General features: G+C 43.5%; 1 protein-coding gene across 1 annotated transcript in view; it reads left to right on the forward strand.

Annotated features, from left to right (window-relative positions):
- The window catches only part of RTN1 (reticulon 1), a 168,167-nt gene that overhangs the window by 58,782 nt on the left and 85,130 nt on the right, over positions 1–24,255 (forward strand). The window contains exons 3-4 of the mRNA XM_040410980.1: positions 11,204–11,938; positions 17,382–18,155. Coding sequence (XP_040266914.1) covers positions 11,204–11,938; positions 17,382–18,155 — 1,509 coding nt within the window. The remainder of the gene's footprint in view (positions 1–11,203; positions 11,939–17,381; positions 18,156–24,255) is intronic.

Here is a 24,255-nt window from a genome sequence, read left to right on the forward strand (position 1 = left end):
GTACATGGGCCATAAAATGAACGGTGTAATAGATAGATAGTTACATAAATACCAGAGTAGTGATCCAAAGCCCCGACGTGCGTTTCGCGTAAGCTTCCTCAAGGGGTGTACCTTGGATATTCTGTAAAAGCCACTTGCTTCCAACTCTCTGGCAAATTTTAGGCAAAGCTTCATGAAGCAATGCCATATTAACCCTAGCAAGTTCCTATTTAGATATGTGCCACCCAGTTTAATTGTCTGAAGCTTCGAAACCTTACCAAGTCTTGGCTAGTCCATTACAATCATTGGCCAGATCTCTAGGAGACCATAGGAGACCATAGGAGACCAACTAATGGCCTTTAGATATTTGTGGGTGAACATGCAATTTTCTTTTGTAATCTTTTGTGCCCTTAAGTTACAACATCGGGACCAGGAAATGATAGGTAGCCATCTAGGGCACTATTAAGTTGGGAAAGGGGGCACATTTCTGAAAGTTAAGAAATTCCAAAAGACTCTTTCCCCAAGAGTGTGAGCAGGGGGTACATTCTGAATTGTCACCCTCAGCACTAACAGAGCTTGGCCTGGCCCTTTGTGACAATTAAGCTTTGTAGAATGAAGAAACTTAAGGAGTTGACCAGTTTCAAGTGATTGGACACACCGTTCATGAGTTGTATCATCACTGCAGCCAGGTAAACGGGGGACAGCAGTGCCTTATCGGTATATTGGTACTAGTATTATTGTATTGCTCCTCATTAAGGCTACTTTCACACTAGCATTAATATTTTCCAGTATTGACATCCGTCATAGGGTCTCAATACTGGAAAAAAGCCCTTCTGTTTTGTCACCATTTATTGTCTATGAGGACAAAACGTAACTGAACAGAACGGAGTGCTCCAAAATACATTACGTTCCGCTTGGTTGCGTTCTCATACCAGAGAGCAAATCGCAGCATGCAATTTTTTGGTGAATAAACCAGCATGGATTGAGGACCTGGGAGTGCTGCGGTTTTATTTGATTCATTCTCTTCTTAAGCAAGTGACGTCACGCTCATCGGTCACATGTCCTAGGCGCAGCTCCGTCCCATTCAAGTGATCGGTGTGGCGCTGCGATACCAAGCACAGCTGCTATCCAGTGGATGGCACTGTGCTTGGTAAACTGAGAGGAGGCCATGGTGTTCATTGAAGGCCATAGCTACCTTTAAAAAGCTGATCAGCAGGGGTGCCGATTGTCGGACCCCTGCCAATCTGATATCGATGACCCTATGATAGGTCATCCATAGCAAACACCCAGAAAACCCCTTTAAGAAAAGGGTGTTCTCTTGTGTATGATGGTTTCTCTAGATATAGTTTTTGGGTGTTTTTTTTTAGCACTGGCTTGACATAAGCTGTAGAAGTGTGTTTGTATTAAACTCCAGTGTGTGTTAATTAAATATAAATGCTAATAATACCAGGCAGCAGAAAATGATTTGCCTCTGCTTAGTTACTAAATCTGGTCCTGAGCCTGACAAATTAATCAGACATACATTATACGAAGCCTCCTACTCATGTCTGCAACAGACGAGCACCGACTCCGGGGCAAGGGGATACGATAGGGGACCGAGAGAACTTTGGCTTCCTGTATGACGGCGCACTTTACATATTTTCAATGCATTTTAGAACTTATCTGTCAATAAATGAGACATGTCTTTCTTTTGTCACAGCCTTGGGGCATTTATTAAATATTTTTAGGTGATGTCTCTTAAAAATTCTCATTTTTTTGGGGATCGACACAACGCCTGAGTATGCACTGTCAGTAGAAGTGTAATTTTATCAATGCTCATTAATTTCCAGCTTGAAAAGGATGGCACATAGATATATTCCAAAACTATAGCATTACTTTTTTAATTAGCCTTAGAAAAACTCGTGCACACAGGGGCAGACACCGACAGCAGAGGGGCCTTGGGGCCACTGGCTCTCGAATTGCTCATGACAGATCACCCCTTATGTCTCTCTACCAATAAGGGGCATAGTTGTGGGTGCCGCCATAGGGGAAGCAGCTGCTATGGGGCCCAAACTCAGAAGGGGCCCACCCCGGAGGAGGACTAAAGGATTTTATTGTCATGGTCCCCTCAAGAATATTATAAAATGACAATATATACCATGATACTATATAGAGTGACATGACATACAGTATATTCGTATAGGAAATGGACAGAACAGCTGTCAGGCCTGGTCTGAGAGAGCGATCTTGAAAAGACACTGCTAAAAATCTACCAGACATTTTAAGCTATGCCCCTTGCATGCAAACTGATGGACAGTAGTAAGCAGTTGGCTGCTTTTTGGGTGGCAGTGGGCCCCTTTACCTGTTGGGCTCCTGTGCCATTGCACAATTGGAAATAAATATGGCATGTCCACCACAGGGTGCAAATAACTGGTATTCCCCTCCCATCTTATGTGTGATGATCATCCCTACTCGCAGTCATGATTTTAGCACAACTCCATCAATTCTAGTCCATTCTTTCACATTACAGTCGATACATCTGGGAAAACAGAAGAAAAGCTCTGTCCTTGTTGACACCTTTATTTATGAAATTGTGGCGGTCACAGCCATTCTCCTGCGTTAAGGGCATGGAAAAGTCATCAGTTCCTTGGATACCCATAGTTTGAGGCACCCTAAGGACAGGAACCCCAAGAGTGACCTGAGAGCAGAAAATCATACATACCCCTTGTTGTTTCCAGTAGTCCGGCATAGTACCCATTGCTGTGTGCAACAATTTAGAGAGCTGCATGGCTGTTAAATTGAAACCACAAAAATCTCTCTGGCCCCCCACTGATCTGTATCATGGCGCATGGAGTGGTGCATGGGCATATTCTGCTTTTCGACCAGGGCTGCATTTTTTATAAAACTGATTTTGCTCAATAATGGAGATAGGAAAGAGATTCTTAAAGGGGTTGTCCCATTAAGACAACTTATCTCCTATGCACAGGATAGGAGACAAATGACCGGGATCCGACCACTGGGGCCACCACCGGTCACGAGGACGAGGGCCCACGCTTCTGATTTGTAGTGTTGGACAAGCAAATTTTTTGAGTTTCTTTGTCAATTAACTCTTTAATAGAGAATTAAATATCGTTTAAATTCTCTTTATTGGTTTCAGAAACATGTAATGTAATATATATATAGGGTTTCTGACTGTAACAGAAAATATAAGTGTTGTACATAAATGAGAATGAATCACGAGTTACATGAGGAGTGAGTACACACCGCCTGTACAATATTGGATTGACAACTGCTAAAAGTTGCTACTTGACCAAGGTCTCCCTGGGATCGACTGATTCATACATACCACACACTTATAAATTGCGTGTTTTTCACCAAATCTCGGCCACCCATACTAAACACGCTCGGGGTAACATTGAAAAGTTGTCAGCGGAGTCCCCTTACCTTCTCCACTGTGATCGCAGGCGAGAGCGCCGGCCGGCATCTGACTTCCTGGTTCCGTTCCCTGCGAGCACCTGCGCCGCATGGGAGCGGAACTGGGCGGGAAATTCTAAATTATAAAGTGACACACACACACATAAAAGAGGTAATACATTGTAATCTGAGAGGATTGCACTGTATAACCTCAGATCTGACAGTTGATCACTTTGTGCAGTCCCATGTTTCAAAATTTATCACACTCAGGATGTTTATTGAATTTTCTTTGTTTGACAAATTTCATTATTCTTTATTACATTATTAAATAAAATTATATTAATTAGATTATAATTCATGATTTTGTGTTTCAAACCTTAGTAAGTAAGTAATTAGTTTAGTAAGTAATTACTAAGAATTGCAGGCCTACAATACATAACACCAAATTTCCATGCAAATTTTTTTACCACTTTTGGTAAAAAATTCCTGACATAATCATACCGCCAGGGAGGTTAATACACCAATCATCAAATGTTGGAGGGCTCGAATTTAGCCAGTGCAGTGGGATTACTGCTTTCGCTGCAGCTAGCAAATGTGTGATTAGGTTTGTCTTGGATGGGCGGTAGGTAATGCTTGGTTTAGCTAAAAAGATCATTTTTGGCAATATGCGGAAGGATGTTTTGGAGATGACCTGGATAGCTGACTCAATTCGTTTCCAAAATGTATTTATGGCTTCACAGTGCAACCAGATGTGCAAGTAAGATTAACTTGACCCCTGACACCTCCAACATCTGCCCGACTCAGAGACATTGCGTTGAAAGGGAAATTCTGGTGTTTTATACCACCTACACAATAATTTGGCTTTCCTGAAGACGCACACATAATGAGAAGTCTTGCGAGTGCTGCAAAACAAATCTTGTCTGTGAGTCAGAGAGATTGATTTTCAGCTCCTTTTCCCAGGAACTCAGAAAAACCGGTTTAGATAGGGCATTCTGCAAAATAAAATGTTGGTATAAACAAGACATTTTCCTGGATTTGGGAAGATCTGACAACATCAATTGTTCAAAAGCTGTAAGGGCCCTCTCTGGAGCCGCCTCTGCCAGGAATTTTGAACATATACATTTAAAAATTAGAGCCCAGAGCGATAAGCATACCTCTGATGTAGACTTTATGCGCTTCCCAAACTATCGGTGCCTTCATCTCTTCTACTGAGTTTATATCGAAATACTCTCTAAGATGTTTATTGATTTCCTGATAGGCTTTTTCATCACTAAGAAGGGATTCATTTAATCTCCATGACCATTACTTTTTAGGTTACCGCTTCATGGAAAGTGTGTGATGGAACACGGGGCGTGGTCAGAGCTAGTGATATTGCCTATGGAAGCTGATCTTGTCTGCAGCAACACTGGTTTGGTGGCTAGTATGTGGTCTAGTCTCTGAAAAGAGTTATGCATGACTTACTTAAAGGTATAATCCTTTGTTTGAGGATGGAGTTGCCTTCACAGATCAATTAAGCCTACTTCCTGCAATTTTGCATGCAGCTTGCCAATTGCTCTTTGTGTAATGCTAGATCGTTGTGACGATGAGTCCAACAGGGGATTTAATACTAAATTCAAGTCCCCTCCCAAAATAATTTGACCCTCAGCGAACATTTTTAGGTCTTCTAGGACCTGTAGCAACCATGGAATCTGTTTCATATTAGGGACATAAATATTAGCGAAGGTGTATTTCTCAGATGCAACAGATTGCTTAAGAAAGAGTACTCTACCCTCAGCACCTGTAAACCTGGGAAGGAATAGATTTGTGGAAAGCGATTGATACTCCTTTCCTTCGTGAAGTCTCCTGGCAACTATGGAACCATTGGCTAAAGAAGTATGTGGGTAGTTTTGGTAATCTATCTTTTTTGAAGTGGGTTTCTTGTAGGAACACAATGCTAGTTTTGAGCTTTCGTAGAAAAAAGATGGTGTGATGTCTTTTATTGGGCGAATTTAATCACCCTTGTTGGTGGCCTTAAAGGGTTTCTGTCACCCCACAAAACTCTTTTTTTTTTTGGGATAGTTAGATTCCTTATAGGGCGATATAGGAGAATATAATAGTCTTACTTACTTTCATGCGGCCGATTCTTTATAAAACGAACTTTTATAATATGTAAATTGGGGCTCTACCAGCAAGTAGGGCGTCTACTTGCTGGTAGCCGCAGCAGCAATCCGCCCCCTCGCCGTGTTGATTGACAGGGCCAGCCAGGATCTCCTCCTCCGGCCGGCCCTGTCAGTAATTCAAAAATCGCACGCCTCTGGTCATTCGGCGCAGGCGCTCTGAGATGAGGAGGCTCGTCTCAGTGCGCCTGCGCCGATGACATCACCGAAAGAGAAGACGTCATCAGCGCAGGCGCACTGAGGGAGTGCTGAGGAGACGAGCCTCCTCATCCCAGAGCGCCTGCGCCGAATGACCAGAGGCGCGCGATTTTTGAATTACTGACAGGGCCGGCCGGAGGAGGAGATCCCGGCTGGCCCTGTCAATCAACACGGCGAGGGGGCGGATTTCTGCAGCGGCTACCAGCAAGTAGACGCCCTACTTGCTGGTAGAGCCCTCATTTACATATTATAAAACTTCGTTTTATAAAGAATCGGCCGCATGAAAGTAAGTAAGACTATTATATTCTCCTATATCGCCCTATAAGGAATCTAACTATCCCAAAAAAAAAAAAAAAAAGAGTTTTGTGGGGTGACAGAAACCCTTTAAAGAATAGTGAGATCTCGTAAGAGATCAGTCATGATGAGTACTGCGCGAGAGTGACGTAAAGGGAGAGACGGGGAAAGGATAGGAAAACTTGACAAAGGTCGGGGAGACAGATACAATTAACAGAGTGAACAACAGATAAAAGTTAACTACTATACAACCTTGTACTTTGTAGATGTGAAAATAACATTGTATGTGTCCTGCCTGCTAAGACACAATAGCTCAGTTGAGTCTACACCCACTGCCCCCTCCAGCTGAGCAGAGACACAAGTGTGGGGGGAGTACACCCAGACATGTCGTGCACCCCAGCGCCGCCTGAAAAGTTACCACCGGTCAGAAGTAGATGAGTGGGGATAAAAAAGAAAGTTTGGGGGGGGGGGGGGGGGGGAGGTGTAGAATAAGCCGGACTTCTAAGATGGAGAGCCTGAAAGGTAGCGGTGTGGCCTGCCAGCAACTGGATGGGGGCCATAGGGTTTAAACTTTCCTTATCTGTGACCGGACCAAGGCCGTCATGTCTAAAACTGCCCACAAAAAAACTCTAAATTTGATAACTGCGAATACTGTAACACAATAATACAAATGAAAACAAGCACAAATAACATGCTTGTGAAACCGGAAAGAAAAGCTATTGCATATAACTAGAAGGGTCATTGACCCCAAACCTTCACATTAGCAGAAGATTCTGAGAGTCCTTCTTTCCGAACGCAGTGATAAATCCAGAGTAATTACGAGAGTCAGGTAATCGGAGCTGCAGTCTTGAGATATCTCCTTTTCTCCCTTTATTCTTGTTTTCTGGAAGCAGTTTTCCATGCGTCCACTCGGGAGTGGAGTAAGATCTTGATCAAAAAGCAAAGGCATCCAGGACTGTAGTTACATCGGCGGTATGTCCAGTACAGCCCATAATTTCTCCATGTCGGGCGGAGAATGAACAGTTAATCTCTGGCCATTATGCCAGATAGCTAGCCCAAAGGGAAAAGGCCATGAATATTGTATATTCTTGGACCTCAGAACCTCCAGCAGTGGTCTCAAAATTCTCCTCTTTGCTAGGGTAGCTGGAGCAAGATCTTGGTAGACGTGAAGTGTAATCTCAGCATACACAATGGGGTGTTTTTCTCTAGCTGCTGTGAGTAACTGAGACGTGTCCACATAAGACAGCAAACCACAGATTATGTCTTGTGGTGGCTCCCCTTGTTTTGGTTTGGGGCGCAATGCTCTATGAATACGTTCCACCACTATTTCTGCAGCTCGTTCTGGATCTAGTAGACTATTAAAGATCTCCTTCATCATCTTCTCAAGGGATTCTGGCGCAAAGTGCTCCGGTAACCCTTTGATTCTAATATTTTTTCTTCTGCTTCGGTTCTCTTGGTCCTCTATAAGTAACAGAGCCTTATTAATGTATTCAGCGTGACGAGAGGAGCGGGTGGCTACCGCTTCCGAGAACGTTACTATGCTGGATTGTGCAGCTTCCAGTCCCTCTACCCTGTGGCCAATATGCTTTAAATCAGCTTTAATATCTGCCAGCTCTTCCATCACCGGTCTCATAGCCTGCAATATAGTTTTCCTCAGGAAAGCCTTAGTGCTAGGGGCAGAGGCAGACTCACCATAGTCACTCTCCGCTACACTTTCTCTATCGGAGTTGAATGCCTGTTCTCCCGTGCTTACCGCTGCCACCGCCATCTTAGATGAGTCTCCCAACACCAGAGCACTTCGTTTCTTCCAACATTTCTGTAAGTCCATCTGGCTGGGGATCGGCTTGGGGGTGCCCGGAGGATCCCCGGCTCGTTTCTTGGTGTTTTTGACCATGTTATGGCGCTTTTAAGTCGCTTATTTGGCGGCCCTGAGGTGCACTGCGACGGAGCTGCAGACTTAAGCGTCCATCACATCCAGCGGCCGGGCTCCGCTAATGGAGAATTCAATATCACAGATTTCAGGTTTAACTTGTATTCTCCGTCCAGTCCCGTGACTCTTCACCATCAGTTCCATCTGTGGTCACCTTCTTCTCCTATTTACCAACATGTCAAATAATGTCCTCTTTGATTTCAAGAGCACCATCTTGCTGTTTGCAGATCACATCTTGCAATAAACCAATGTGTCCAACTCTATTACTGCAGTCTCCAAGGCCAGAATATCCACAAGCTATGTTTTATGTTCTTAGACCCCTTGCAGCTGGAAGTCTGTTACCTTTCATCTACAGAATATGTTGCTATAAACATAGTAATATATGTTAATGTATATTTTTCCGCATTGGGGTTTATTGAAAATTACATCCGCTTTAATTGCAGTGGTGATTTTCAGAAAATATTGCTGCAATTACATTTTACCGGAAAGATTTGTGTCCTATTTTAAGAAATACTTGTTAGGATTTGAAATAACACAATCCTGATACATACCCTCAGTGGTCACTTCCGTCTGAGAACATCCTGCTTGAAGCCTTGCAATGGCGAGGTACTGTTGATCAATTGTTAGGTGTCGCCTTGGTCTCATGATGTCAAAATGTGAACTGCATGATGAGGAGGACTGTTTAAATACCAATTCTAATTGAATCAGGGAATTTATTGGGCGATTCAAGGATCAAAACACCTGTTGTGAATTTTGCTGATAAGCTCCTTATTAGACAACAGCAAGTTATGCAAAAAGTACTGAAATATTGAACAGTTGGATATGTGCATTCAAAAGTTTAAAGAAGGTCACACTAAGTTCACCTGTAAAGGTTAGGGTCCATTCACACGTCCGCAATTCTGTTCCGCATTTTGCGGAACGGAATTGCGGACCCATTCATTTCTATGGGGCCGCACTATGTGCTGCCCGGATCCGCTCTTCCGAGTCCGCAATTCCATTCCCCAAAAAAATAGAACATGTCCAATTCTTGTCCGCAATTGCAGACAAGATTAGGCATTTTCTATTATAGTGCCGGCGATGTGCGGTCCGCAAAATGCGGAACGCACATTGCCAGTGTCCGTGTTTTGCGGATCCGCAGATCCGTGGATCCGGAAAACACATACAGATGTTTGAATAAACCCTTAGAGTGCATTTCAGGTTCATTCAGAAATTTCACCTACAAGCCAACTATCCCTAACTTTTTGTGAGTAGTGTATAGTGGCTTATATGCACTGTGCATAGGACCCCACATCATGATATCCATATACCCTAATAGCAAATATGGAATGGGACCTGTCTTCAAAAAAGGAACGTATTTTCATGTCTCTTAATCGTTCACAAACCACAATACAATATCTATACACTCACAAAGGGCTCAGTCTATGAAGATCCTTGTCTCACAACATTTTATGAGTATTCTTGAGGTTTGAAGGCTAAGCTTGTAAATCCCTACAAAAGGTGTACAAAATGCTGTTTTACCTGAGTTTAGGCCACACCATTTTTTTCTCTCGGCTTTCTCACCACTAACACCACTATATCGTCACCCTATGGCTTCCACATTTGGATCACATTCTATCACTGTTTATCTTAAAAGCTCGAAGCAGTGAATAGGCTGTGATGGGATGTGATATTGTGTGATCTTAAGGTGTCACATCCTATCTCAAGGCAAATGCTGCAAACTAAATTTAAAGGGATTTTCCATGCTCCTGATACAGATCACCTATCCTCAGGATAAGCCATCAGTATTTAAATCGGGGTACAACATCCCCTTACCCTCCCCACCAATCAGCTGATTACTGCAGCCTCCAGCCGGAAACACAGCTCCATTTAAATTGTAATGGCTGTGCTGGGTTACCATTCATTTGAATAGGAGCTGAACTGCAGTAACCAGGTATGACCACTGCACTTTGAAAGGCACCGTGCTTCCAGAGGATAGGTCATCAATATCAAGAGCCTGGAAAACACCTTTAAAGGGGTTGTCCAGGCTTTTACTATTGATGACCTATCCTCAGGAGGAGGTGGGAGGTGTGTGGCATGAGCCACGATTACTGTGATGAGAGTGGTCATACAGCAAGAGGGGGAGTGTTTGCTGCACCTGAAAGGGAATTCCCACTGGGCCTTCATTTTGGATTTTTCTGAAGAGCCATCCTAAAAATGTGGAAGCCATTCCCTCCCCTCTAGGGTGCCTTCACTCACAGAAGATATTTTACAGAAATATCTGCAGCTGAAAATCAGTTCCATTCATCCGTACGGGGTTGTTTAGGCAGCAAGCACATGGATTTCTGCAAGCCTCATTCAAATGAATGGGACTGATTTTCAACTGGAGAAGTTTCTGCAATTAAATCTGCAATGGCACCCTTGATTTTATTGTATTTTTTAAAGGTCCAGGTGTTTAATAACCTCTCCAAAAATAACACGTGGAAACTTCACGTTAATCTTAAAGGGCATCTGTCAGCAGATTTGGACCTATGAAACTGGCTGACCTGGCAGCTGAACGCATCTGTTTTGGTCCCATGTTCACATGTGTCCGCATTGCTTAGAAAAATGTTTTAATATATGCAAATGAGCCTCTAGGAGCAACGGGGGCGTTGTTATTACACCTAGAGGCTCCGCTCTCTCTGCAACTGCTGCACTCTCTGGACTTTGATTGATTGGGCCAGGCAGGGGTGGATTGGCCATATACCTTTACAGGGAAATTTCCCAGTGGGCCGATGCCCAGGGGGGCGGCCAGTGGAAGTTTTTGGGGATGCAGGTTGTGCTACTGGCAGTATTTTGTGATGTACTGTGGTATTTGGCTCTGTTGGGGTGGTATAATGTGCCACAATATGGTTTTTCTGGCCCTGCTTTATTTTTTCCAGGGCCACTTTAAGTTCCCAGTCCGCCCCTGGGGCCAGGCAGTGAAAACATCTTAATGTCCTGTGAATCAAACTGCAGAGAGCGTGCGGCAGTTGCAGAGAGAGCAGAGCCTCTAGGTGTAATGGTAACGCCCCCATTGCTCCTAGAGGCTCATATTGCATATTTTAAACATTCTTTTTCTCAGTAATGCGGGCACATATGACCATGGGACCAACACAGATGTCTTCAGCTGCCAAGCGCACATGTAACAGGTCAGCCAGTGTCATAGGGACAAATCTGCTGACAGATGTCCTTTAAAGTATGTTAAGCACCGGTATATTTTAACTGTGTTTTTTTACTATTTATATTGTGCTTTCAGATTATAGAACCAGTAAGAAATCACCCATGGATGATGAAGGAGCCTTTTACACATCTCTGACATCAGACGAGCGTTACGTGTCTCCAGACTCCAACTACTTCACTGGGATTCTTCAAAAAGGAGATGGCGGCACAAGCTTAGACGATGAAGAGTTCAGCTTTGGTTCCCAGTCTCCTCAAGACATGCCCGTGTTTCAGTCTCGAGGTTTGTTTAGTTCAGACTCAGGCATAGAAATGACACCAGCTGAGAGCAAAGACGTGATCAAAACATTGTCTGATCCCATGGAGGATGATAAATTAGAAGCTTACAAGTATATTGACATCAGCAGGTCCCCAGATAGCAACCCAAAGCATTCTCCCGAGGCCGATGAGAGAAAGCCAAGCCCCAGGGTATATGATTCTTCTGATGAAGACAGTATACACGAGGGTGACACAAAAACTTTGCAAAAAGGCCAGCACAGTGACAAAGTAGGAGAAGATCTGTCATTTGCACCTTATATGGAGGAACCTGGTAACAGTATGGGACTGTATAGTTACACAGGAACCGGAAATGCTAAAAGATCTCCAGTGAAAATCACTCTTACTGAATCCTCTATTGATAATGACTTTATGGAAACCAGTGAGGATCTGTCTGATACAGGTTTAAAACCAGGGTCTGACATAGTTCCGACTGTTATGGTGTCCGAGCCGGAGGACGACAGTCCTGAGTCCCTTACTCCACCATCTATAGAAACAGGTAAGACCATGACCCTGTATACTTTCACTATGTTCACTGTATCTTTAGATTCTACTTACACAATCATTGCTTTATGACGCATATAATAATTTGATGTATGACGTAATGGCAATGTTGGACACGTGGTGGGCTATCGTGCAGCTTTTACCACAGCTGTATCCTCAAAGGTTTAAAAATATAACACGGGGCAGCCAAAGGGGCGTCAGACACACAGATCGATGATATCAAACCTAGCCAAGTTCCTTTCAATGAGCTATTAAAGGAGCTGCAAGCCATGGGGGAATATTGTGCAGCGGCTGCCGTCATGTCCTTGAGAAACACTGCAGTACATTGTATGTGGTGGAATTGGAAAAGGTGGGCTCATAAGATGGGCATTTCTTTTCTTTTGCACTAGGGAATCATTCAAAAATAATGTAACCTTGACATGTAGTAGACACGGATTTGCCCTTACTGTCTTAACCCCAAGAGGTTCTGTTTTTGCGTTTTTCATTTTTCACTCCCCGCCTTTCCAGAGCCATAACTTTTTTTATTTTCCATTCACATAGCCGTATTAGGGCTTGTTTTACACGGGACAAGTTTCTAATGGCACCGTTTAATACTGCATATGATGTAGCAGGGAACACGAATAAAATTGGAAAAAAATTGGTTGAATTGGGGAAAAAAAATCCATTCCATTTTCACATCCACAGTTTTTGGGGGGTTTTTTTTGCAGCGATCCCTATGCAGTAAAATTGATCCGTTACTAAAATTCTTAATGGAGGTCATTACAATTACAACCATACCACTCTTGTATGGTTTCTCTTTTTTTTTTTTTATATGGAATTTTTTTTTAAAACTTTGTAAAAAAAATATTATTATTAAATAATTTTATTGCAATATTCTGACCCCTATAACTTTTTTAATATTTATGTCTATGGAGGGCTCATTTTTTTGCTGGGCAATCTGTACTTTTCAGTGATAACATTTTGAAGTGTGTCTGACGTTTTTATGCAGTTTTTTTTGGGAGGTAAAGTGGCAAAAAATAGCAAATTGTTATATTTTAATAGTACAGGCGTTTTCGTACGCAGCGATGCCTATGATTTTTTTTTATTATTTATTTTTATTTTTGGGAAAGGAGAGTGATTTGAACTTTTATATATATTTTTTATAAAATTTAAAAAGTTATTTTTACTTTTCTTTATTTTTTTTTTTTTAGTCATCCCAGGTAACTATAACCAGCAATCATTAGATTGCCAATTGTTCTTCGATAGGTATTCATCCATCACAGAATGCACCATTCACTGTATTCCAGTATAGTGCTGCCACCTGCAGGACTGTATTGGAATATACTAGTGATAAGTATCGGAGCCTGATTGACCACGGCATCTGAGGGGTGAAATGTCTGCAATCGGCCTTATGGCTGATCGCAGATATTAGCCCCGGGCCTCTGTTGTTTGAAACAGCAAAAATATGATACCCGCTGCACTCACGAGTGGGCGCCATCTTTAAAGTGATCTTTAAAAGGTCATGAAGGAGTTAAAGGTGTTGTCTGGGATTAGAAAAACTAAGCTGCTTTCTTTCACAAACAGCACCACATCTGTCCACAGGCAGAATGGTATTGCAGCTTTTTCCCATTCACTTCAATGGAGCTGCACTTCGGTAACAGACACAGCCCAGAGACCAGTGTGGTGCTGTTTTTGACAAGAGCCATGTTATCTTAAATGAGGTTTTGGGTGGTTAATGTTGACTACCCATCCTTAGTATGCGTCATCAGTATTCAAATTTACTGCCGGCACCCCCACAGAGCAGCTATTTGAAGGGGATGCAGCGCTGCGGACACTACTTGTGTAGCGACTGCCAGGTACCACAACTTGAACAGGAACTGAGCTGTAGAAAGGTCATGTGAATGATGGGCATGACGTGAAAGGCCGAAGAAGAGGCTGCAGCACCATGACCCATTCAAACAGCAGATCGTCAGGGGTGCTGGGAGTCAGACCCCCACCAATCTGATATTGATGACCTGGCCCTCTACTTTTAGGCCGCACATAATTGCAGAGTTGCAGTGGCTTGATTTTCACACCTTTAGACCTCCTGCACACAAACGTGTGCAACCCGTGGCCGTGCTGCGGCCCGCAAATAATGGGTCCACAATCTGCCCGTTCCGCAAAAAGATAGGGCATGTTCTATCTTTTTGCGGAACGGAAGCACTCTGTAGTGCATCGTTCCGTGCTTCCGTTCCGCATTTCCGGATTTGCGGACCCATTGAAGTGAATGGTTCTGCATCCATGATGCAGAATGCCCACGGAACGGCGTTCGTGTATTGCGGATCCCCAAAATGCGGTCCGCAATACGGCAATGGGCAGCACACCGTTCGTGTGCAGGAGGCCTAAGGGTGCATTCACACTACATATGTATTTCACTGTCCACAAAACGCGGATCCGCAAAAAATGCGGATACATCCATTTGTACCCATTGTAACAATGCATATTCTTGTCCACAAAACGGACAAGAATAGGACATGTTCTATCTTTTGTGTGGGACTGCAGAACGGATGTACGGATGCCGTTTTTGCCGACCTATAGATATGAATGATAGATATGTGTTTTAAATTGATTGTGACGATTCGCTGAAATAGAGCCCAAACAAGGACTTTATTCTGACAGGGCGACTCCTTAGAGTAGTTCATTAACAACAAATGTAGCATTCTAGAAAAAATATGGAATGTTAAAATTGATAGATGGCCTAACGATAAGTGAACATTTTCCTGGGCATCAGACATTATGTAAACTTGGGCGCAGAATGATTATTCTTTAGGCTGGGTTCAGACCTGAGCGTTCAGGATGGAGCGCTCTGTATGCGCGATTGTATGCGCGTTTACAGACGCGGCTCCGGAACAAGCGAACGCCCATTGTCGCGCGTTCCCGCTAAAGTCTATGTACGGGAACGCGCGACAAGACGCCCCAAAGAAGCTCCTGTACTTCTTGGGGAGTCGGGCGTTTTACAGCGCGATCGTACGCGCTGTAAAACGCTCAGGTGAGAACCCTTCCCATAGGGAAACATTGGTTCTTGCCTGTTGAGCGTTTTACAGCGCGTAGTAACGCGCTGTAAAACGCTCAGGTCTGAACCCAGCCTAAGTGGATCGTTCCATAAAACCATGGACCAGAATAGGCGACTTGCTGCGCATAAAGAAGACTTTTTGATCTGCAGTTTTTGCCATTTACAAATGGCTTCAATTAAATCATTTATGGAAAAGCTCACTGCATATTATTTCAATGATGCTGTCACCACAGCTGACAACGGCATACGTGTCCAAAATGCTAATAATGACAATCCAATTATTCAGTAATGCAATCACAATAAACTAATACAGGAGAGCACATAAATCGATATAATCCCCAGAAGCTAATAAAGCATAGCACAGCCATGCCAAAGGAAATAGAATTGATAACATACACAAAACTGACCAGTAAAGCTAATGTGAATAAATATGGCCATACAACTAATAATGGTTTTCATGGCTTCCTTAAAGGGAACAATTATTTGCATTATTACATGGTGCATTTTGCACTATGTGAATGATGGAAATTAGAGATGAGCGAAATTCATGTTATGAAATTCGTTCACGCTTCGTTTGGTGGTAAAAGCAGAATTGCGTTATGGATTCTGTTACCACGGACCATAATGCAGTTCTATGACGGAATTCATAATGGAATGCCTTTAGAGGCATTCAGTTATTCATTCCATCAAAATAGAAGTCTATGGGCTGCCAAACGGATCCGTCCGAGGAGGACTCCCCTGCATAACGGAAACGGGACGGATGTGTTTTACAGCCCATAGACTTCTATTATGACGAAATGAATAACGGAATGTCTCTAAAGGCATTCGATAATGCGTTCCGTCATAGAATTGCGTTATGGTCCGTGGTAACAGAATCCATAACGTAATTCTGCTTTTACCACCAAACGAAGCGTGAACAAAATTTCAAAATATGAAATTCACTCATCTCTAGTGGAAATGGCCTCCATAGACATATGGGGTAGATTTCAAAAACCTTCAGGGTAATTTTTTTTATAATTGCATTTTGCACAATTTTTTTTTAATTTCTTTTGGTCTTTATAAAAAAAAATTCAGCACATTTTGTCTTATCGTGTTAAGTTTCAGCCTAGCTGCAGAGTATCTTAGTTTCAGGGCTTATTCAGGAGACCATTTACGTTTTTTCAGCCCACAAAACCGGCATTTTGCTGAACGGAATGGCCAGTCCTATGGTAGAAATGCCTATTCTTGTCCACGGACAAGAATAGGACATCTTCTATCTTTTTTGCGGAGCCGCGGAACAGAAGTACGGCCATGTGCTGTCCGCATCTTTTGTGGCCCTATTATAATGAATGGGTCCACATCCATTCCGTAAAATTGTGGAATGGATGCGGACACAAACATACGGTCGTCTGATTGAGCCCTTAAACTGAGTGCTGTCATGTTACTGTTCTAAAGCCTTTTCTCTGAATTCTTGACAGCTCATAAACATTCATTTTAGCTAAATTCTTATCAAACTGATAGGAATATGGCATAAATGAGCGTTTATGAGCTGTCAGGAATTCAGAGATAAAGGGCTATACATCCAACCATCAGAACAGTCAGCAACATAACTAACACTGAAAAACAGTCTACAGATAGATGAAACTTTACCCTGTAGAACAAAAACTGTTGAAATTGTTTAAATAAAGATACATTGAAAAAAAGTTTTTTTAACCCAAAATGAGTAAAAATGCAACCATAAATAAAATTGCCTCCGAAGGTGTTCATAGCCTTTAAAACATAACAGGATAAGTCATCAATGTCTGGTGGGGGTCTAACTCACAGTATGCCCACAGATCACTAGTTGAAAGGGCCTCTTCCTTGGCCTGTGATGTCACCTCTATTGGTCACGTGACCATTCTGCAGCTCAATGAGTTGCAGTACCAAGCACAGCCATTATATAATGCACACTCTCGTCCGAGTGCCAAGGCCCCTTTGAACAACTGATTTGTGGGGGGGAAGGGGTGCTAGGGGGGTTGGTCCCTAACAGATCAGAAAAATCTGGATTATCACTTTCATAAAATTGCTTAGCAGTCAATGTTCCTCTCATGGATATTATCAGATCCTCTAGAAGGGAACTGTCTGCTGCTAAGCTGGACCCTCAAATTCTTGTGCAAGTGTAAGAGAACTTATGAAGTACGTAATAATTGGCCCTTTAGATGTTAACTTTTTTCAAGACTTCAACGTGAATCCATGTGGTTATTTTAGAAATGTCATTGGAATGTCAAAAATTGCTGCATTTATCATTATTGGAAAAACCGAGAGTAAAAGTTTAATTTGCGTAGTTTTATAGCCCTCTAATGAAATAACTATTTCAAGCTTTGTAATGGACGTCTCTAAGGAATTTTTTCTCTTCACTGTGTTTTTTTCTCTTCTCGTTGGCATCCAGATGGATTTACAGACCCATCTGGCTCAGAGAAACAGAGTAAATTCCGCATATCTGAAGATGAACTGATCAGCGCCATAAAAGCAAAAGAGGCAACAAAAGGTTTTCCTTATGAAGCAGCTGAAGAGCAGAAACCTCATAGTGTTTACTCAGAAAAGCGAGATTATAAAAGCACGCCTGTGCTACCAGCTGTCCCGTCTTCGCTAGATAACGAAGCTTCGAGCACTGAATCTGGTGACTCTGAAATAGAGCTCGTTTCTGAAGACCAGCTGGCAGGAGAAGAGGCCATGCAGTCTGCTTACATGACGTTCAGTCACATTGGCGGCCCACCACCATCACCTGCCTCCCCATCCATACAGTACAGTATACTCCGCGAGGAACGCGAAGCCGAACTGGACAGTGAGCTCATTATTGAGTCATGTGATGGTTCCTCAGCCTCTGAGGAGAGTCCAAAGAGAGACCAAGACTCCCCAATTATGAAACCAATGATGGACATTATCGAGGAAGAAAACAGCTCAAGAACAGAAAGTTTCGATGCCTCGGACTTTGACTCTTATAGCTCTACAGAAAGGAAACTAAATATGGAGAACCTGGCCGAGTCGGCTGCCTATATGAAAAGCTCTTATGCTGAAGGAAGATCAGATTTATTAATGATCAAAAAAGATGAAGGACTGCATCAGAGAAAGTCGACAGAGCCAACGGTGTACCAAAGTAGAGTCTCTCCAAAACCGAGCACGGGGACCACAAGTCCAGTGACATTGCTCAGTAAGAAGAAAGGTAAGTATGTAATTTATTTCTCTACAACAGATTGAGAGTGTTTAAAAATTTAGAAAAAACTATAGAAAAGTAGTATTTAGATAAAATGACTGGGTTTCACAGGTATGTGTCATGTAGTGCTGCCATAGGTCTTCATGGTACTTAAACCAGTATTCAGTGGAGGTCCAACCACTAATGTTGACAATAGGGAACCACCACTCCATTCCTGTCTAAGGGACTGCCGAAGATAGCTGAGTACAGTGCTTGGCTATATCCGGCAGTCCCATAGACTTTGAATGGTGGACATGTTCAACCATCCAGACAGGGGACACCTGTTCTTGACTTCAGCAGTCAGATCCCCATTAATCTAACAGTTATCAGCTCTTCAGTGGATAGGGAATAATATGGGATAACTTGTTCTAACTAGAATGCCCCTTTCAGGAACCTATAGATATTAGATCAGGGTTCTCTGGAGCGTGGAAAGGGGCTCCCCAGAGCCCAACAGCAATACGGGTTGTCACTTCCACATTTAGGGTGGCAAACTGATTTCAGCCTGGACAAAAATATAGCACTAGGAGGAAATGCCACTTCTACCTCCTTGTGGTAGAGACTTTCTTAGAAGTGGAATCAATGCATGAGATCTCAGTTGCCCAAGTTAAAGCAGAGTTAAGGTATCTAACATCATGTAATGCCAATGGTCAGCTTACAGGTGTTGCATCAACAACCTTTAAAATAATCATTTATGAAGGTAGGTGTAATTTTGTAATGTATTACTTTTACCTTTATTGCTCCTATCTTCCGTTTTGGGCTGTGGTCACAAAATGGAAGCTCTTTCTTATTTTCTGTGATGTTATGTCCATGGGCGGGGCAGTGATAGGGGCGTGGCTATGTAACAAGCTGGGTGGGAGGAGCTATAAACTAGCTGGGTGTTGTTAAGGGCGGTGCTGGACCGGTGGCAGAGGAAGGAGAAGTGCATCATGGGTTTGGTTGGAAGCAGCAACAGGAAGTGCCACATACAGGATGAAACCAGAGGGACTGGTTTACATGGTGAAAATAGGTCAGGGGTGTCCAAACTGAAAAAGAAAAAGCATGGGGCACATGTAATGTACTTGAGGTAAGCAGCTATATGAGCAGATCTATTAAAAGCCATATAAACAGTAGCTTGGATGCAGTCAGCAGATGCTGTGCCTTGTCCCTGGAAGTAGGGTTCCTACCCCGTTAAGTATAGCTCAAAATAACTCCAGTGACATAAGTAAATCTTCTTGAATAGTGATTTTTAATTATTATGCGGCTTAGTTGTGACCTTTCACCAACACAGCCTTTTTCAAACTGGTGCCGCTCTGTGAGGAACTTGGAAAGCGATGGCTACGTCTCGCCAAATGTGCTGCTGCACTACCGGAGGATGCTGTCCGTTTGCATGCAGATTGACAGATCCAGCAGGCAACGGAACTGCTTGCCGGATCATTCTGCCGCAAATGTGAAAGTAGCCTAAGGCTACATGCACAAGACAGTATCCATTTTGCAGCTCGCAAACCGCACATCTGCAAAATACAAATACCTTCTGTGTGCAATCCACTTTTTTATTAGTCCCATTAATAGAAATGCCTATTACTGTCCGCAAAATGGACACGTTCTATAATTTGCAGGATAGACGACACATGTCGCCCTGTAGCCGGCCCATTAATTACATGTAATTACACAAGTATTCAGATCCAGGTGCTGGTTTGAAAAATGTAGAATATTTTTCATGGGACAACCCCCCTTTAACGCCTGTTCTCCCTAAGAGTTGCATAAATAAATGTCCAAAAAAATCCAACCCTTGTCTCTCATTTTTCTGTGTTTACTGATCATCACTTATGACCAAGAACGTTCCCCCCAATATCAGTAAATACAGGTGGGTCCACAAGTATTTGGAGAGTGGGAGAATTCTCATAAGCTAGCCTCTGTACACCATCACAATGGCTTTATAACAAAGATATGAAAATGGTGTCACTGTCCAAATACTTATGGACCCGACTGTATAGGTCTTTGAATTTTTATTTTTATTTTTTTGGGACAAATTTTTTATAAATTTCATCATGCATCGCAAATGTCTGCATTCTAATTTCTATAAAACTTCTGTGAAAACTAGTATTGTTGCAATTACAGCTCCCACTTGGGTTGTCACCCAGCTTATCTTTTACTGTTGTCAGGTCTGCTGTTCAGGACTCGGGAAAGCTGGCTGCCAGTGCTGTGGATACAAAACATATATTGGTGTATATTTACAACTGTCACATGGGCCTGCTGCATCTTCATCTATTTGAGATGCCCTGGCAAACCTGAGATGCAGGATGCCCACTTAGTCTGGCAAAATGCACGTTCCTCCCTATCTTCTTGCAGAACTGAAATAGGAGCCTACCAGCATTGGACTGACCCATCAGAGTACAAGATGATCCTCAGGTGGGCCCAGGGTTTGACACAATTCTAATTTGTCCCATGAATCCAAGGGGTATATGTTATGTTGGCAGTCTGTGCCTGCCGCTGCTCAGCTACTTTGGATGGGCCACTCCACTCACCCTGTGTCTGTGACATTTCCAGAGTTCCTGTGTGTCTGTTGGGAATATTCTTAATTGAAATTTATCTCATTCTGCAGTATTGCAAGGGTTAAACCCTCCTTTGGTTCTGTATGCACCTGCTTATATTGTGTTAACCAGCCTCTGCTTTATATGTTGTGCTGTTTGTGTCGTTTTCTGCCTGAGCAATAGGTTTACTAGCTTGCTAGATCAAGTGAAGGTGTGCCATTAACTACTTGTGTACTGACTTCTGATTGCTTCCCAAATTCTGACTTTCTCCAGCCTGACATGATCTGTACCTGCTCACCATACTGACCCTGTGCTGCCTGCTCTGACATTTGGACATGTTTCACAGATTTGCACAAAGCCCTTGTCTCAGTCTGCAATTCATTGTGAGTTTGCCTGACCCCTGGGTGCCCTGCTCCAGTGTCTCTGGTTCAGCTGTCAACCACACTGGGACTACTCGAGGAGGTAGCGGCCTGGTGGCTTCCCTGCAGCAAAGTCTAGATCCCTGTAAAAGGGTTAAAGGGTAAATACCAGGAGATTTCCAGGATAACTCCTTTAGGTTTAACCCAAAGTCAAACGGGTTGGTTGACACAGTGGTTTCACACCTACCGATTTTAACAGTGCATAAGTATTTTTCACACTTCTGTTTGGGGTCAGAAAATATTTTTTCCCCTGGGGCCAAAATAGCTACAGTTGGTCAGGGGATATTACGGTTTGAATTTGTTGATTAACTTTCTTTCCCTTGGCAAATCTGAAACAATGGCATTATGCCCAGTTGGTTTGGCAAAATGCAAGTTGCCCCCCACCTCATCTGCTTCACTGAAATAGGAGCCAATGACTCATCAGAGCACATCCTCTGGTGGGCCCAGTCTATTTCTTATGGGTTGAGAACCTGTGTGACCTCCTGGATATGTCCTGCATGTGCAATGATAACTTTATGATGCAATTAGATTTAGGCCTCATGCACACGACCGTTGTGTGCATCCGTGTCCGTTCTGTTTTCCGTGATTTTCTGCGGATCCATTGACTTTCAATGGGTCCGTTGAAAGCTCGGAAAATGCACCGTTGTTCATCCGCGTCCGTGATCAGTGTTTCCTGTCCGTCAAAAAAATAGGACCTGTCCTATTTTTTTGACGGACAACGGTTCACGGACCCATTCAAGTCAATGGGTCCGTGAAAAAACACGGATGCACACAAGATTGTCATCCGCGTCCGTGATCCGTGTCCGTAGGCTACTTTCACACAGACGGATTGCAGATCCGTCTGCATAAAAGCTTTTTCAGAGCTGAGTTTTCACTTTGTGAAAACTCAGATCCGACAGTATATTCTAACAGAGGCGTTCCCATAGTGATGGGGACGCTTCAAGTTAGAATATACTACAAACTGTGTACATGAATGCCCCCTGCTGCCTGGCAGAACCCGATCTCTTACAGGGGGCTGTGATCCGCACAATTAACCCCTCAGGTGCCGCACCTGAGGGGTAAATTGTGCGTATAATAGCCCCCTGTAAGAGATCAGGTGCTGCCAGGCAGGAGGGGGCAGACCCCCCTCCCCTGTATTTAACTCATTGGTGGCCAGTGCAGCCCCCCTCCCTCCCCTGTATTAAGTTCATTGGTGGCCAGTTCGGCCCCCCTCCCCAGTATTATATTCATTGGTGTCCAGTGCGGCCTCCCCTCTCCCCCCCCCAAATTAAAATCACCCCCCAATCATTGGTGGCCAGTGCGGCCTCCCCTCCCCCCCCCCTAATTAAAATCACCTTCCCCCATCATTGGTGGTAGCGGAGAGTTCCGATCGGAGTCCCAGTTTAATCGCTGGGGCTCCGATCGGTTACCATGGCAGCCAAGACGCTACTGCAGTCCTGGCTGCCATGGTTACTTAGCAATAGAAGCATTATACTTACCTGCGATGTCTGTGACCGGCCGGGCGCTCCTCCTACTGGTAAGTGAAAGGTCTGTGCTATGAGCAATGCGCCGCACAGACCTGTCACTTACCAGTGACAGGTTAGAATATACTGTCGGATCTGAGTTTTGACGATCTAACTCAAATCCGATGGTATATTCTAACAGAGGCGTTCCCATGGTGATGGGGACGCTTCAAGTTAAAATATACCATCGGATTGGAGAAAACTCAGATCCGATGGTATATTAATAGGGACTCCTGACTTTACATTGAAAGTCAATGGGGGACAGATCAGTTTGCAATTGCACCATATTGTGTCAACGTCAAACGGATCCGTCCCCATTGACTTACATTGTAAGTCAGGACGGATCCGTTTGGCTCCGCACGGCCTGGCGGACACGAAAACGACTTTTTCCTTCATGTCCGTGGATCCTCCAAAAATCAAGGAAGACCCAAGGAAGACCCACGGAAGACAAAACGGACACGGATCACGGACCTACGGACCCCGTTTTTGCAGACCGCAAAAAAAAACGGTCGTGTGCATGAGGCCTTAGATTGATGATTTCTTCTGGTGGTCCTAAGAAATGCAAGCTTGGCACCGGGTCCGGCACATGGACAATGCAATTCTACTGCTCAGGCACCAAACCAAAGAGATAAAATATTTGCAAGCAATCATGGATTATGCTAGCTGAGCTTCCTTTCACCTAGGTGCCTATGGTTGCAGAAGAACCACATTACACAGTTACTGCCCAGTTATTTTAACTGATATCATTTTCTCACACTGTAAGGCGGATTAGGCTTGAGGATCGCTAATTGGCTAATAAATCTTTCTGCCATCGCTTTATGCTGACCCAAAGTCTACATTATCATTGTTTCGCTGTGTTCCATGTCACAGCCATTAATATGTTTGCTGCAATGCGTGCTTTCTTCTCTCGCACATTTAATTTAGCTCGGAAAACACAGTATTATAAATAGCTGCAGAGATATTTATATCCTGAAGTTTAATCTGTGCAGGATCCATTACCTAAAAATGTGGAGCTTTTCGCGTTTCTTGACATATCATTTACCGTCTATAGATTTAGTACTTAATTAGAGGCACAAATTTATGTTTTGCCTGGTTGATATGTACAAACATAGCAACCTAAAAATGGATTTACTTAAAGGGGTATTTCCATCTCAGACATTAATGACATATTGCCATCAATGTCAGATAGGTGCAAGTCCCACCTCTTGGACATGTTCCTACCTCTAGAATGGGCCCCGAAGTGAAAAAGAGTGCATTGTGCAAGCGTGGCCACCCTCCATTTACCATTATGGGAATTCTGAAAATCGCCGAGCTTTGGTTCCGGTATTTCCAGCAGTCCCATACCAGTGAATGGAAAGGTGGTCACGCATGCGCGGTGCAAGCTCCATTCTCCACTATGGGACTTCCAAAAATAGCTGAGCGCACAGTTTGACTTAGAGGACCTTTCACCAGAAGAAAGTATCTAAACTAACCATACAGACGTGTAGAGCGGCGCCCAGGGATCCCCCTGCACTTACTGTTATCCCCGGGCGCCGCTCCGTTCTCCGGGTATAGCCTCCGGTATGTTCGTAGTTAGGCTCCACCCAGGGGAACCTGCCGCGGTCTCCTTCTCCTATGCTGTAGCGCTGGCCAATCGCAG

Source organism: Bufo bufo, chromosome 11, assembly GCF_905171765.1.
Source record: "Bufo bufo chromosome 11, aBufBuf1.1, whole genome shotgun sequence".
Lineage (NCBI taxonomy): Eukaryota > Metazoa > Chordata > Amphibia > Anura > Bufonidae > Bufo > Bufo bufo.